At 37.8% G+C, this 14,148-nt stretch overlaps 1 protein-coding gene across 3 annotated transcripts in view; it reads right to left on the bottom strand.

Moving 5' to 3' along the window:
• Nucleotides 1-1,892: 1,892 nt before the first annotated feature.
• The window catches only part of LOC134210548 (nuclear factor NF-kappa-B p110 subunit), a 94,610-nt gene continuing 82,354 nt past the window's right edge, over nucleotides 1,893-14,148 (bottom strand). For all 3 annotated transcript variants that reach the window (XM_062686598.1, XM_062686599.1, XM_062686597.1), the window contains exons 7-9: nucleotides 2,903-3,356; nucleotides 2,288-2,845; nucleotides 1,893-2,221 (exon numbers count right to left, since the gene is read on the bottom strand). In XM_062686598.1, coding sequence (XP_062542582.1) covers nucleotides 2,117-2,221; nucleotides 2,288-2,845; nucleotides 2,903-3,356 — 1,117 coding nt within the window. In that variant the 3' untranslated portion in view covers nucleotides 1,893-2,116. The remainder of the gene's footprint in view (nucleotides 2,222-2,287; nucleotides 2,846-2,902; nucleotides 3,357-14,148) is intronic.

Genomic DNA, 14,148 nt, shown 5'->3' with positions numbered 1-14,148 from the left:
GGAGGGATTCTCGTAGAAACTGCTGGTGGATCTCCCGGAGGAATTCCCGAAGGAACTGCCGGAGGAGCTCCAGTAAGATCTCCCGTAAGAACTCCCGGAGGAATCTCAGGACGAACTCCTAGAAGAATTCCTAGAGGACCTCCCGGATGAGCTCTCAGAGAAACTATCAGAAGAACTTCGGGAGGAATTTCCAGCTTAGTTTCTGAAGAAAGCCTAAATGATTTCCTGAAAAAATCCTGAATAATTTCCTGGAATAGCTTCTGGTGGTCTGGTGGAACTCCCGGAGGAATTTTTGGAGAAACTCCCAGCTGAATTGCTGGTGGAATTCCCGGAGGAACTCTCGAAGGAATTTTCTGGAAGAATTTCCGGGAGAATTTTCAAAGGAACTTCTGGGAAACTACCAGAAGCATTCTCGGAAACAGGAGAATTCATCTTATAAACAAATCTCGTCTAGCTGAAACCTTTGTTGGGGTTTGTAGCTGGACCATCATCATCATCAGAGGACCTCCCGGAGAATTCCCTGAGGAGCTCGCAGAGAAATTCTCGGAGGAGCTTCTGGTGGGAAATCTATATAAATTCCTGAAAAAGCCTATAAATAAATTCCAATTCTGCCGAAATTCCCGGAAGAATTTTCAGAGAAACTGCCGATAGAACTACCGGAATAATTCTCGAAGGAAATCCTAGAGAAATTCTTGGTGGAAATGCCGGTGGAACTCCTGGAAGAATTCCAGGAGGAATTTTCGGAGAAACTCCTGGAGGATCTCCCAGTGGAAATCTTGAAGTTTCCACCGGAATTCTTTCAGGATTTCATTGCGAATTAATCTAGGAATTCCTCCGAAAATTCCATTGTTGATTTCATTTTCGGTATAATTTCTGTATAAATTTCCGGTGGAATTCCTGGAGAAATTCTTTGAAATTTTCACAAGAAATTATTCGAAACAATTCACGGAAAATTTTATGGAATTTACACAAGAAATTCGAAGATTTTTCGTGAAATTCTCAGGAATGTTTACTGGCAATTCTGCAGAATTTCCACGGAATATTCTTATTCCTAAAAATTATGGGAAACAGCACGAAATTATTTGAATTATTGCAGGGAATTCTGCAGAACTTATATATAAAGACTTATATATAAAGAAGTTCGTGAAGATTTTCTTGGAGTAAATAATGGTGGAATTTTCGGATCAATTCCCGGCAAAATTTATGGTGGAATTCCTGAAGACATTGCCGAAGAAGTTACTGGATGCATTCCTAAAGAATCCCTGATATAATTTCGGATAGAATGCCAGGAGGAATTGTCGAAGGAATTCCTGGAGAAAGCATGCATATTAATTTTTCTGCCTATTTTATAATAAATATTATTTCAGAGAGGATTTGTTTAGAAATTCAGATGTCTGGCTCTACTTTTCTTAAACTTATGGAAGAATGCAGGATTTTTATAATAATTGTTATAGCCGATTTTATATTTTTCTGACTACTAAGTTCGTTAATATTTTTCTCACTTTATTTAAAAATATCTGATGAGCAATAAATCACGCATTTTTAAATCCATTATTGTTTTAATCATTATTGTTTCGATTTGGTTTCATGTGTTAATATTCATGTGTTTTTATAAAACTACTATAAAACTACGATTTAGAAGACCAAAAAAGTCCCCCCCCCCTTCTCGAAATCCTGGCTACGCGCATGTTTCCTACCTGGGAAATAACTAGTCCCTTGCCTGGACCAATCAAGAAGAATGAAGAGAGGCGAAAAGGATCAGAAGTGAAAATATTACTTGAAATATCGTGAGTCAAAAGCTGCATTGGACTGGACCATAATCCGAACTACTGATGGCATTTTTTGAAACATTTAGAATGTCACCATATAACATTGTCAATAGAAACAAATAAGACAACTCAATGAGTTTAATAAAAACATATATTGATAGACAGTTCGTATGTTTGTACATTTACCTAAAGCGTAAAAATCTGAAGAATATAAAAATAAACTTAACCTCATGGTAGGTAATCACTAGCACTGGAATGGAGATGAAAATCTCTTACTGATTGTATACAACGTGGTTAGCACTTGAGCGTGCTGGGATTCGTTTTTTGTTTTCATTCGCCGGCTCACGTTACTTCATCTGCCGACAAATCATTTCGTCGATGTAATGAATGGCGTCTTTTTGGTCCAAGGCTTGCAGAACGTCTATCAAATGCTCGAGCTTCACTTTTTGCACCTGTAAGAATTACGGCAAATTTGTAATTGTATGTTTATGATTTGCATAAAAAATCGTTTAAATTACCTCAAAGTAATTCAGCAGCATCCCAGCGGGATTGACCGATGTTTCCCAGATTGAGAAAAATGCATTGAAATCTAGCAGCGATCCAACCTCTCGCCATAGATTCTTCCGATTTAGTAGACCACACAGATGCGATAGGCACTCCTCATCGAACAGATAGACGGACCCATCTTCCAGTGTGCCGGTGTAGGGCACGTTTTCCAGCGGCGTAAGCTTGGCTTCGTCGTTCGGTGGCGTATAGTCCTCCAGTAACCGTATGACCTCCACCCGATTGCAGCTAACGTGCATCGATTCGAATATGGTTTCCGTCGGTCCCTCGGAGGTCGGTGAATGATTTTCATTTTGTTCGGGCTCTTCGTCTTCCTCCTCGGTCAGGTGTTCTTTCTCGAGAACACCCGCTGGATTGTAGCGAAGCAATTCTCGGACGATTAGTTTGTTGTTCGCATTGGCCAGATGCCTGGCGTTAGCAAGCTGGAGTGGTGTATAGCCGGCGTTATTCGGTTCGTCGGCCAGAGTCTTGTCCACGCTGCTAAGGATGAAGTTGACCATGTCCAGAGAATCCTATTGTGATGAAAATTCATTTGAGATGTGTTCATAAAAAGAGCAATCACTACTTACGCTCTCAACCGCTATGTGCAGAATGTTGTTGCCATGCTTCAGATCGCGCAGCACGTACGAAGCACCCCGATCCAGAAGCACCTTTGCTGCCTTCAAATTCTTACACATCACCGCCAGGTGCAGCGCCGTGAACCCATCGTCATTGGTCGAGTCCAGCCGGAATCCACTGCGCTTGCAGTGGCCCAGCAGCACATTCAAACTGTCCAAGGCGTTTTCGTATACGGCACGATGCAGGGCAGAGTTCCCTCGGCTGTCGCAGTAGCTGATTTTGGAACCAGTCAGCAGGAGCACATCGACCACCTCGACCAGATTGGCCGATACGGCCAGGTGCAGTGCGGTTTCGTTACGCTCGTTGAACATATCCAGCATGTCCAGCAGATGGTAGTCCTGCAGCAGTTCCACCAGCTTGCAGGCGATGGTGACGTTGCGACGTTCGATTGCCATGTGGAGGCAACTGGAAAGAGAAGTAAGAAAAATAGAAAATTGTGAGGTTAAGCTTGTTAACATGCAAGTCTTAAAAATATAAACGCACTATTCTTTTAAATACATTTTGAAAATCATTTTGGTTCTAGGGTAGCTGGGGTTTCCAGAAGCGTGAGGAAAGAAAAAGAAAATCCATCTATACTTCAACAGGATTCAAAACCTATTAGTTTTTAACATCTAATGAATACGGATTTCTACTCTACTGCCGTTATACGCATAACTGTCCCATGTACATAGGAAATCCCAGCAAACATGGGACGAATATGCGTATGACGTGCTGTTTTCAAGATTGGGCTAACATTTACCCGACTTTGAACGAAAATAGGGTAAATTTTTCAGACCAGTCTACAGTGCAGCACTTTTTCGGTTTTTGTTTGCGATTTTTAAAAAGTTAGAAGCTTAAAAATATGGGTTCTTTGGGAAAGTTACCTTAAATAAGCCAAACAATCGACTGCATCAATAAAACGAGATACAATATTCGACGGAAAGGACAATTTATTTATTTGACATTTCTCGTCAATTTTTGGTTTAATTTTTATACCCCTTTCCCAAAGAACTCGTTTTCTACGCCTCCAACTATTTTGAAAATTTAAAACAAAAAAAAAACCACCTAGAGATGTTTGTGCCATTCTCGTACATTAGATATACTAAAAATTTTAGTGAGAATTTGCGTGTTTTTTTTTTTGTATATAAATCGTATTTTGGCCATAACTTTGGATCCCATAATCCGATCTGGCCAATTTTTATTAGGAAACAATGGGTCAGGCAAGATGAATACACCACTAGGTGTTCCAATCTGCCAAATTCACGATTCAGCCATCTTGGATTTTAGTATGGGAGAGCCAGCCGGTTTGTTTATGTTTTGCACCGAAAATGAATTTTTCACCCCCGCCTTCTTCTCGTCCATAAATTGGGCAGATTGAAACACCTAGCTGTGTATTCATCTTGGGGTCAGGATTCTCCGTCGAATGCAACTTATTGCAAACAAAACGGATCAATATAAGTGCCCAAAAGATGAGTGAGTTTTATTTTGCACACATACATACACTACTAAAAATCCACACATATTTAATGGCAAAAATCCATAGATTTAACTTATTATGTTTATCAGCGCACACATAACCATTCTCCACGCGAACTACTTATAAAATATATATCCAAATAAACTTTATGTGTGATCTCGAATTAGCAATTATTTAATTTATGTGTGGTTCTATATCGATTATATTAGGGTGAAGCTATTGCAAAAATTTATAACGGCGACACATATATCTTATATAGATATTTTTGGCAGTGTACACACACGCACATACATACACACAGACAGACATCATCTCAATTCGTCGAGCTGAGTCGATCGGTATATAACACTATGGGTTTCGGACCTTCTATCACAAAATCGTCTTGGAAGTGAATATATAGCCTTTTCGTTACACCTTGGTGTACGGGAAAGGCATAAATTGTGCTGCAATCTAACATTTAGCTGATTTTGAATCAATATCAGGCCCATTCTTCAGGCCGGTCTACACTGAAAATCTATTTTTTTGTTCTCGATATTGAAAACAGTTTTAGGCTTCAAAAATATGGGTTCTATAGGAAATAACTTTTTAAATAACTCAAAGAATCAGAAGAGGCCATAAACGAAATAAAAAAAAACGACGGGAAAGGTCTCATACGATTCGTCAAATCGACGCTTGAATCTTTGTTTACAAAAGCAGATAAGTCGTTTTGAAAATTGGGTATTGAATTGACCTTTCCCGTCAAAAATTGTATCTCGTTTTATTGTCTCAATCGATTTTTTGGCTTATCTAAGGTCACTTTTCTCGAAGAACCCATATTTGTGAAGCCTCTAACTATTTAAAAAGTCGAAAACAAAAGTTGAAAAAGTGCTGCACGTGTGAACCGGCCTGAAAAATTCACCCGATGTTCAATCAAAATCGGCCAAAAATTAGGCCAATCTTGAAAAACAGCACTTTTTCGATTTTTTGCTATAAATTTTCAAAATTCTTAGAGGCGTCAAAAAATATGGGTTCTTTGGGAAAGTTGACCTTGAATAAAATAAAGAATCGATAGAGCGAATACAAATTGTTGACGGAAAAGGTCGTCGAAATTTATATTTTGTTCTATGGCCTCGCTGATTTTTCGAGTTATTTAAGGATAATTTTCCTATAGAACCCATATTTTTGAAACATCTAACCATTTTCAAAATCGAGAACAAAAAATTGAAATTTTTTTAAACAGATTTGCAGTGTGGACCGGCCTTAAGAAATGACCTGATGTTGATTCAAAATCAGTCATGTATAAGACCAAATAATATTCTAATTTGTCCGATTGGTCCAATTTGTCCAATTCATCTAAATTAAACCGTCTAAGACGAATTAAGTACTGTCCATTTAATTCCACCAGCTAATTGTCGTTATCTTTGCAGATACGTATTTCGACCACAACTGTGTGGTCGTCTTCAGTGTCTTGTACTTGACTCGACTAAATTGTTCAAATCATCCAATTTGTTAAATTTGTCTAACTGGCTAAATTTGCCGGTTTTTGTTTCAATTGATCTTATTTGTCAAATTGGCCCATATTTATTTAATTGTCCATTAGATCAATTTATGCAATGTGTCGAATTTGTCGAATTCGACCAATTTATCCAACATTTCCAATTTATTGACTTTGTTCAAATTCTTCAATTTGTGCAATTTTTTTGTTTTGTCGAATATGAAAAAAAATCTATTTTTTCCAATTCATACTATATGTACCTACAGTTTGTCATTTTTTTCCAATTCGTCCAATTTGTTCAATTTGTACAATTTGTCGAATTTGTTTCATTAATAATTAAATTTGTCCAATTTATCCAATTTCTCCAACCTGATAACTGATTTCCAATGGGTACAATTTATTTAAATTTATTATATTTTGTCTAATCCAATTCGTTCAATCAATCCAATAGGTTTAATTTGTCGAATTTGTCTAATTCGTCCAACTTGTTCAATTTGTACCAGGTGTACAATTTGCCCAATTTCATGATTTTGTCGTTTTTTTTTCTAGTTTGTCTATATTTTCCAATTTATCACAATTTTCCCAATTTGCCTAATTTCTCAATGCTGTCCAATTTGCCCCAGATGTCCAATGTCCAATTCGTTGAATTTGTCAAATTTATTAATTTGTCCATCTTTTCCAATTAGTCCAAATTATTTCAATTTGTCCAATTTGACAAATTCGTAAAATTTGAGTTGTTTGTCAAATTTGTCAAAATAATCGAATTTGCTAATTTTGTAAACATTTACATATTTGTCTAAAATAGTCCAATTCATCATATGCACCACCGAGAAAAAACGCTAATTCCACACACACACACACATATTTTTTATATGGATCTTTGGGAGTAAAGAGAAAAACACACGTTAGCTTTAGCAATTTGATTTATTAATAACTTATCTGTTTGAATACAGACACGCTTATAGATATATTATGTTCAATATCCGTCATTCTTAAGTTTTTTCACATTGCTACACCCAGTAGCCCAGTATTCCCTATAAAACTGAATCCTGAGGTAGAAGATCAGGGTCATTACCATGCCATGTGCTATGCTAAAATTTTAATGAAAAATAATAATAACTGTGAAGTAAATAAATGTTGGCAACACTTCGAGCACAGACAAACAGACATAACAGACAGATTTTCCATCATTCCCCTATTTAACGTGCATTCAAATATTCCACGACCACCAACGCTACAATCATTTTTGTTCGCTCACTGGCGCCGGCTAGTGCGCGTTTGTACAAACATAGGGTTGGCTTTAGCGATTTTTGAACGGTGATTTTTGGCGCAAAATGTTATGTCTGTTCATCTGTATTTCAAGCATCTAATCACGAACTTTCAGGAAATCATGAGGAATGACGAAGATCATTATACCATCTTTGGATTGTTCTTTCAAATATCATCGTCTACTTGGTGTAAGTAGTAAAAATCTTCTCAACATACCTGGGAATCTAACAAGTTTCATAATCTTCAAAGCTGCGTTTTGGATAACTAGGTATTCGATCATACACGAATTCAGATTTTCGGACAAATTGACACAACTCGTGGAAACGAAAGTGGATTGGGTGAAGTTCTCAGTCTAGACTTCAGGAACACGAATGTAGCAGGTTATAATAAAATGGTTGTTTTTTTAACAATCTGTTCTGCAACATCGAAACACCAGCGACAAGTTTTCCGACAGTACAAAAAGGTTTATAAAAAATAAAGTAAGCCCACCTCCACAAGTTTGTACCGGGGTGTTTAAAGGAGAAAAAGTTTTCCCATTAGACGTAGTTTACGACAAAAACAAGAAAATCCATTTAAATAGAATTCGTACGAAGTTGGCCACCCACATTGAAGGCCACAGTTGCATCCGACAGCCTAAGTTTAATTCAAATAAATCAAAAAGCTGTGGCACACGGTGTAAAAAAATGGATTATTATCGAAGTTTCATGTACCTCTGATTTTTTTTCACAGAAAGTTAGGCAAGGTCTTTAGAAATGAGGTGCGGGGTATTTTAAAATATTTCATCGGCGATTTTTTGAAAAAAGTGATTTTTATTGTTTTTTTCTCTAATATACCGTACAAAAAGTTAATTGATAACCCAATAAAGGATCAATCGTTGTAATTAATCCTCAAAATTGAAAATGTACACGTTTGTAGACTGTTTTGAGTAGAAAATCTATTTTGAAATAGATTTATTTTGAAATAGATCTAAATATTTGAAAAATATCAATTTCTGTAATTCAAGCCTTCCTAAACTATGTTTTTATTATTTTTTTTATTTTTGCGTAATTTTCATTTTTGCCTTTCTCGTATACTAAGTATACGGTAAAGGCTATATGATCGCTCTAAAAATAAACTTTTTATAGAAGGCCCGGAGACCCATAGTGTTATATACCGATCGACTAAGCTCGACGAATTGAGGTGATGTCTGTGTGTATGTGTGTGTGTGTGTGTGTGTGTGTGTGTGTGTGTGTGTGTGTGTGTGTGTGTGTGTGTGTGTGTGTGTGTGTGTGTGTGTGTGTGTGTGCGTCTGTGCACCACCCAAAAAATGTCACTCATTTCTTAGGTACTCATCCTTAACCGATTTACTCGCAACAAGTTGCATTCGACGCAGGACACTCTGCCATTGTTTCCTATTGAAAATTGGTCAGATCGGACTATGGGCTAGGAAGTTATGGCCAAAATACCACTTTTATTACAGAAAAAAATGTCACTCATTTTTCATGCACTTATCCTAAACCGATTTACTCGCAACAAGTTGCATTCGACGCAGGATACTCTGCCATTGTTTCCTATTGAAAATTGGTCAGATCGGACTATGGGCTCAAGAGTAATGGCCAAAATTTTATTTTTATAATGCACGAGAAAGGCACCATTACCGCTAGGTGGATTAATCAGGGTTTTTTAAGTAATTATCATCTTTTTCCAGCCCAAATATGGTTCTCTATTGAATGTTGTTACCACATATCTTTCATCCGACATTCGTACTATGAGACCAGCCTATTGTCAGTCTGCCATAATTTAAAGGGTTCATATTTTCCTCAAGATACAGTGTCTCATCATTTGTGGGGTACATACCATGTACAATAACCTTACCGAATATTGTTCGCAGCACATTTTGCTTGAAAGCCCTAAAATCTTACTGGCCTGCTTCTTATAATTACCACGCTTCATGTCCGAAATAGGCTATTGGATGGATTTATACAGAGCAAACTCCATTTCCGGTTGTATGTTACGGAAGCTATATTGTTGCTACAAGCACAACTGTCTCACATTTGATTGATTCCATATTTGTGTGGGTCATTCATACTTTTATGAGCAGTAATCTGATACGCTGTAAAAAACCCTTCTTGCACCCAAGTAATAATTATGATTGTATAATGAAGATAGCGATTTACTCTTTATGTGTGCTATGAAACCGTTATACTTAAGTAGCTACAACAATGTTACTAGGGATCATTATCCCATTTCACAAGCATTCCAATGTGAACTATTTCTTCAACGCTTCCAATCATCTCCTGTACATCCTCTTATTTTTATTTCTTTCCGTAACAATGTACTTCATACTGGTAGTGTGAGTGGATATGTCCTTTCTCACCATCTCTATCTTCAGTGAGACAAAAATCTCCACCACTACTCTGCGATCGTTTCATAAGGAGCTTAATTTCATCTGCAAAACCGAGGAGCATATGCATAAGCTCTACCAAGATTAAGTACATTGATTATGCTAAGAAAGTAAAGGGGATATGTTTGAAGATGTATAAACAAAATTACCCTTTGAAATGCTGACAATCACTAACAATGCTGTAAACACTGGCAATGACGTTTCCTATGATGAATGTCTGCTTTAAATAGGGTTACCTCCGGCGTACATAACCAGTTTTAAGACTAAGTTAGATCTCGTACAATACAGGTGAAGAAAAATAATCCATATGGAAACGAAATTCGCTTTTTATGATTTCTCAATTCTTCGGGTAGGCAATTACGGACAAGAAACGTTAAAAGCAGCCTTTCAGATTTTTCTAGCGAAAGATGCAGCGTGCAATACTCGGTGAGAGGCCAAAAAAAGATATGTGGCTCATACGCATGAATTACAAGGAAAATCCATCATCAAAGGAGAAAACATTCTGAATCTCATAAAATACGGCGCACTCCAATGGGCAGGTCATCTGATAAAAATGTCAGAAGATAGAATTACATAAACAAAATTCATCAGAGAACAATATAGATGCCAGAGATAGATTATTGTTTCAGCAAAGATTTCAAAAGATAAAAAATAAAACTAAAATACTTGAGGAACGCTTAAACCTTAAAAATGTTTTTCAATATTTTATACCCGTGTCAAGATAGGTTAACTATAGGGATACGAGAAAGGCGAAAAGGCTTCAAATGTGTATATAATCAATTTTGAGGGGTAAATTACAATGATTGATCCAATGTTGGGTTATCAATTGACTTTTTGTACGGTATATTAGAGAAGAAAACAATAAAAATTACTTTTTTTTTAAATCGCCGATGAAATATTTTAAAACACCCCGTACCTCATTTCTAATGACCTTGCCTAACTTTCTGTGAAAAAAAATCAGAGGTACATGAAACTTCGATAATAATCCATTTTTTTACACCGTGTGGCAGCGGATGGCAGATTTTAATACAGTTCTGCATAAGAACCTAACAGAAACTGTATAATAATTTGGCATTCACAATTTCGGAAGATTTAAAGACAATCGTTGTATTATTTTAAAACAGTGTCTGTATAAAAAGTTTACATTCCTTGTATCAAGACCTTGTGCCAAGATTTTATACAATAATTGTTAGATTTATTTTTTGAGTGTAGACATCACAAGCAACATGAGTTTTCCAGATGGCTAAAAGACTACGTAACACTGCTATTTTTCTCTTGAAGGGTTTGCGATATCATTTCCAAATCCGATCAGCTTCCACCCACTTTCAGTACATATAACATCTATTCGGCTGCCCCAATTTTTTCATCCTTTGTTAATATTGAAAAAGCAGTGAAGAGATAGCACAAATCTCCTAAATTGAAAAGGACGCTCTCGACACGACAAGATGAAAAAGTTTCGGAACCAGCTTTATCTGTTTCATTTCGAGCACGGTTCCATCGCTTTTTTTTTCTTATTATTGGTTTATTTATTAAGGCTCAAGCGTTTTCTGAAAACTTTTCGAAGCCAAATACAATTTAAATAATACAAAGTGAATTATTTAACATTCAGGAGGAAACATCTTGTTAATAATTTTATTGTCTTTCGAGAGCTCTTTTTTCGGTAGAGCGTGCTCGGTAAATCCAGATGAAGCAAATTGTGCCCAACGCTGACATTTCACCAGCTTCCGTGTTTTTTGCTTCATGACAATCTTGAAGTCGTTGACCAACTGCGATCAGTTTGCAATCCCGAACGTCCTTTCAATATACTCGTCGTCAATATCCGGTATCTTCTGGAATCTCGTTTACTTCCTGCATCTGATTTTCTTCTTCTTCTTGATGGTATCCAATAGTTACTTCCTCTAGTTTAATGATTTCTTCTTCCGTTACTACCGTTACGTTTTACGTTTTCCCTGGTGGAATGATAAATCCGTGTTGTGGGTTTCGATTTTTCCTCGAAGGGCAAGTGTTTTGACGATGTCCTATAGCTTGACATAGAAAGCACGTGTTCCTCAAACCGTAATGGAAAACTTTTACTTTTCGGAAGTTGATTTCAATTGTCCATATACACATTGACGGAGGAATTTCCTTCTCAATGTCCATATACACACCGCTAACACCACTGTCGACATGTTCCAAACCCAGGTTAGGAGGAAACTTTTCACGAATTGTACGTTGAACTTTTCCGAACTGATTGAGAACCACTGTCAGTTCGTTGTCTGTTATCTCCGGTGGCAGATCAAATACCCGAACGTAACGAGAATTGCGGCCCGCTTCCATCATGCACACATCCACAGTTTTCCCATTAGCGTATTTAAACTTCCTTGGTTCCGCATTTCTTCGAAGCAATTCTAACATAACTGCCTCGGAAATAAATTTGATGCTTCTATTTTCCGTCAGTTTGTATACTGCTTCCACATCCGACACATTACAGTCCAAACACTTCACGAATTCAGCAATTTCTAGCCACGACGGCCGAGGTGAATCACTCATGACGATACATTTCTTTTTTTGCTCATGTGAAGCAGAAAAGAAAATAACCCGACGATTCGCACTGGCGCAGAACAAAGCCATCAGAAAACAAATAGAACGCAAAACTAATAAATCCGACAGGACACTTCTGTAGTCACATGCGTCGTGCCGTCGTGTATGACAGATGTCGAGCCGGTTTCATCGCTTGAAAAGACCTAAAGTTCGTCTGCGTAGCTAAACAAAACTGTCATCGACTGGAACGATATAACCCGGCTTCGGCAAGGAGGTCCGCTAAAACGCTGCCAGGTACTCCGCAGTTCTCCGCGATTCAAGCAAAGGTCGTGTTATGGGGCATGTTAGCAAGGATTTTTTGGATCCAGGAGTGTTAAGGCATTTCACTCAGAAGTGCGGAAATAACGCTGGCATAATCGGATAGGATGGGTTTCCTTAACGGGTTGGTGGCGGTGTAGAAGACTGCTGCCGAGATTATGATTATGTTCGCGAGACTGTACCAAACGGGCATGTTGGTCCCGGTGACCAACTCCACAGCCTAAATGAACCTATGCTGAATTCTCCATTTAAAATATCGGCCTCCGGCTTTCTGACCTTCTATCGACATTCTGAGAGTCACGGAGTTGTCGCCGCTTCGGATTTTTTTAGTTATGGAGCTGGTGATATTGGCTTTACAGGAGTGCCAGCTCCTCACTCCATACTCCCATCACTGGGGGAAGGACGACGCAGTCTATTATGTTCTGAATCCGTTCCCCTTCGATAATGAAAGGTAGCTGCGACTTATGAGGTGTCGACTACTGAAAATCGACACATTACAGGAAAATCCAACAGGCGTTGCTTTTGCTAAGCGGATAAACGGCGAGATCGATGCCCCAGAACTCCGATCTATGCTAAGCTTCCGTGTAACGAATAGAAATTTGCGGCATTTAACATTACTTGTGTCTAGTTTCCACAGGACTTTGTTCGGATAAAACGAAACGATTGCCGTGGATTGTCAATGACGAGTTTCTAGATAAGAATGGAATGTTCTTCTAAGTTGCCACATAATAGGGAACGAAACACACCGTTCATGGTAACGAGGAACAACGTCACTGCCATAACAGAGCCCTGGGGTACGTCAGTCTCCTCGGAGAGCCTTGATTCCAAATTAGAACTAAGAAGAAGCGCCCAGTGCGGAAATTTCGGACAAAAGCAAATATGTTGCTAGAAAATTCCCAACTGCTGGAGAACGAAGAGGGTCCATGTCCCGTTAAAAGCCTTGAATGTATCCAGGGATACCAGGTATACTATATCGTAATGTTGGCGGAACACGTGCTACCAGAATCTTCCTTCTGATTCCAGTTTGTCATGTATTCCGGAAATGTCCTCGAATCCTGGTTCCCGATTGGGACTTGGAAGGAGCACCCTGTGAGGAAATTTCGGACAAAAGTAAGGATGTCGCTAAATATTAAATCTCATTATTCATTACTCACTTCTTATTCCTAACTTCTGACTACTCACAACTTACTCCTTATTCATTACTGAGAAGTCAGAGGTTCGCACTCCTTATTTCTAATTTTCCTCTATTTACCTTACTTCTCACGTCTCACTTCTCTATTCTCACTTTTCACTATCTATTTCTCACTTCTCACATCTCACCACTCATTTATTAATTACGGCCTATCACTTATTTTAATGTGAAGTGGTAAAAGAGAAAAATCAGAAGGGTTATGTACAAGACACAACCGCCCAACGTAAACTACGTAAGGCAGTTTTGTTCAGTGAGGATTGTAGTGCCATCATGTATGAATATTTTTAGAAAATTCATTTTATTACTTATGTCACTGGTTTCGAACAGCGTATCTTAAGATATGAAAATTGTTGGATACGACAGTTGTTTGAAAAATTTACTATGAAAATCCAAATTTATTCCTCTGTGGTTATGATGCCTTTCTTGGATCCGAATTGCCTACATTTGGGTTTTAAAGCATTTGATGAAATATTTCAATAGAAGAAGCCCTAGGGGAGAATCCTCTTTTCCGTTTGCAACATTTATTATTCAGAAACATTCCAATCATAGGCATATCTTGTTTTTCGTGGTGCATCACTAGAAATC

This window comes from Armigeres subalbatus, chromosome 2, assembly GCF_024139115.2.
Source record: "Armigeres subalbatus isolate Guangzhou_Male chromosome 2, GZ_Asu_2, whole genome shotgun sequence".
NCBI classification, from domain to species: domain Eukaryota; kingdom Metazoa; phylum Arthropoda; class Insecta; order Diptera; family Culicidae; genus Armigeres; species Armigeres subalbatus.
Note: the sequence above shows the minus strand (reverse complement) of the source record. Positions and strands in the feature narration are given on the sequence as shown.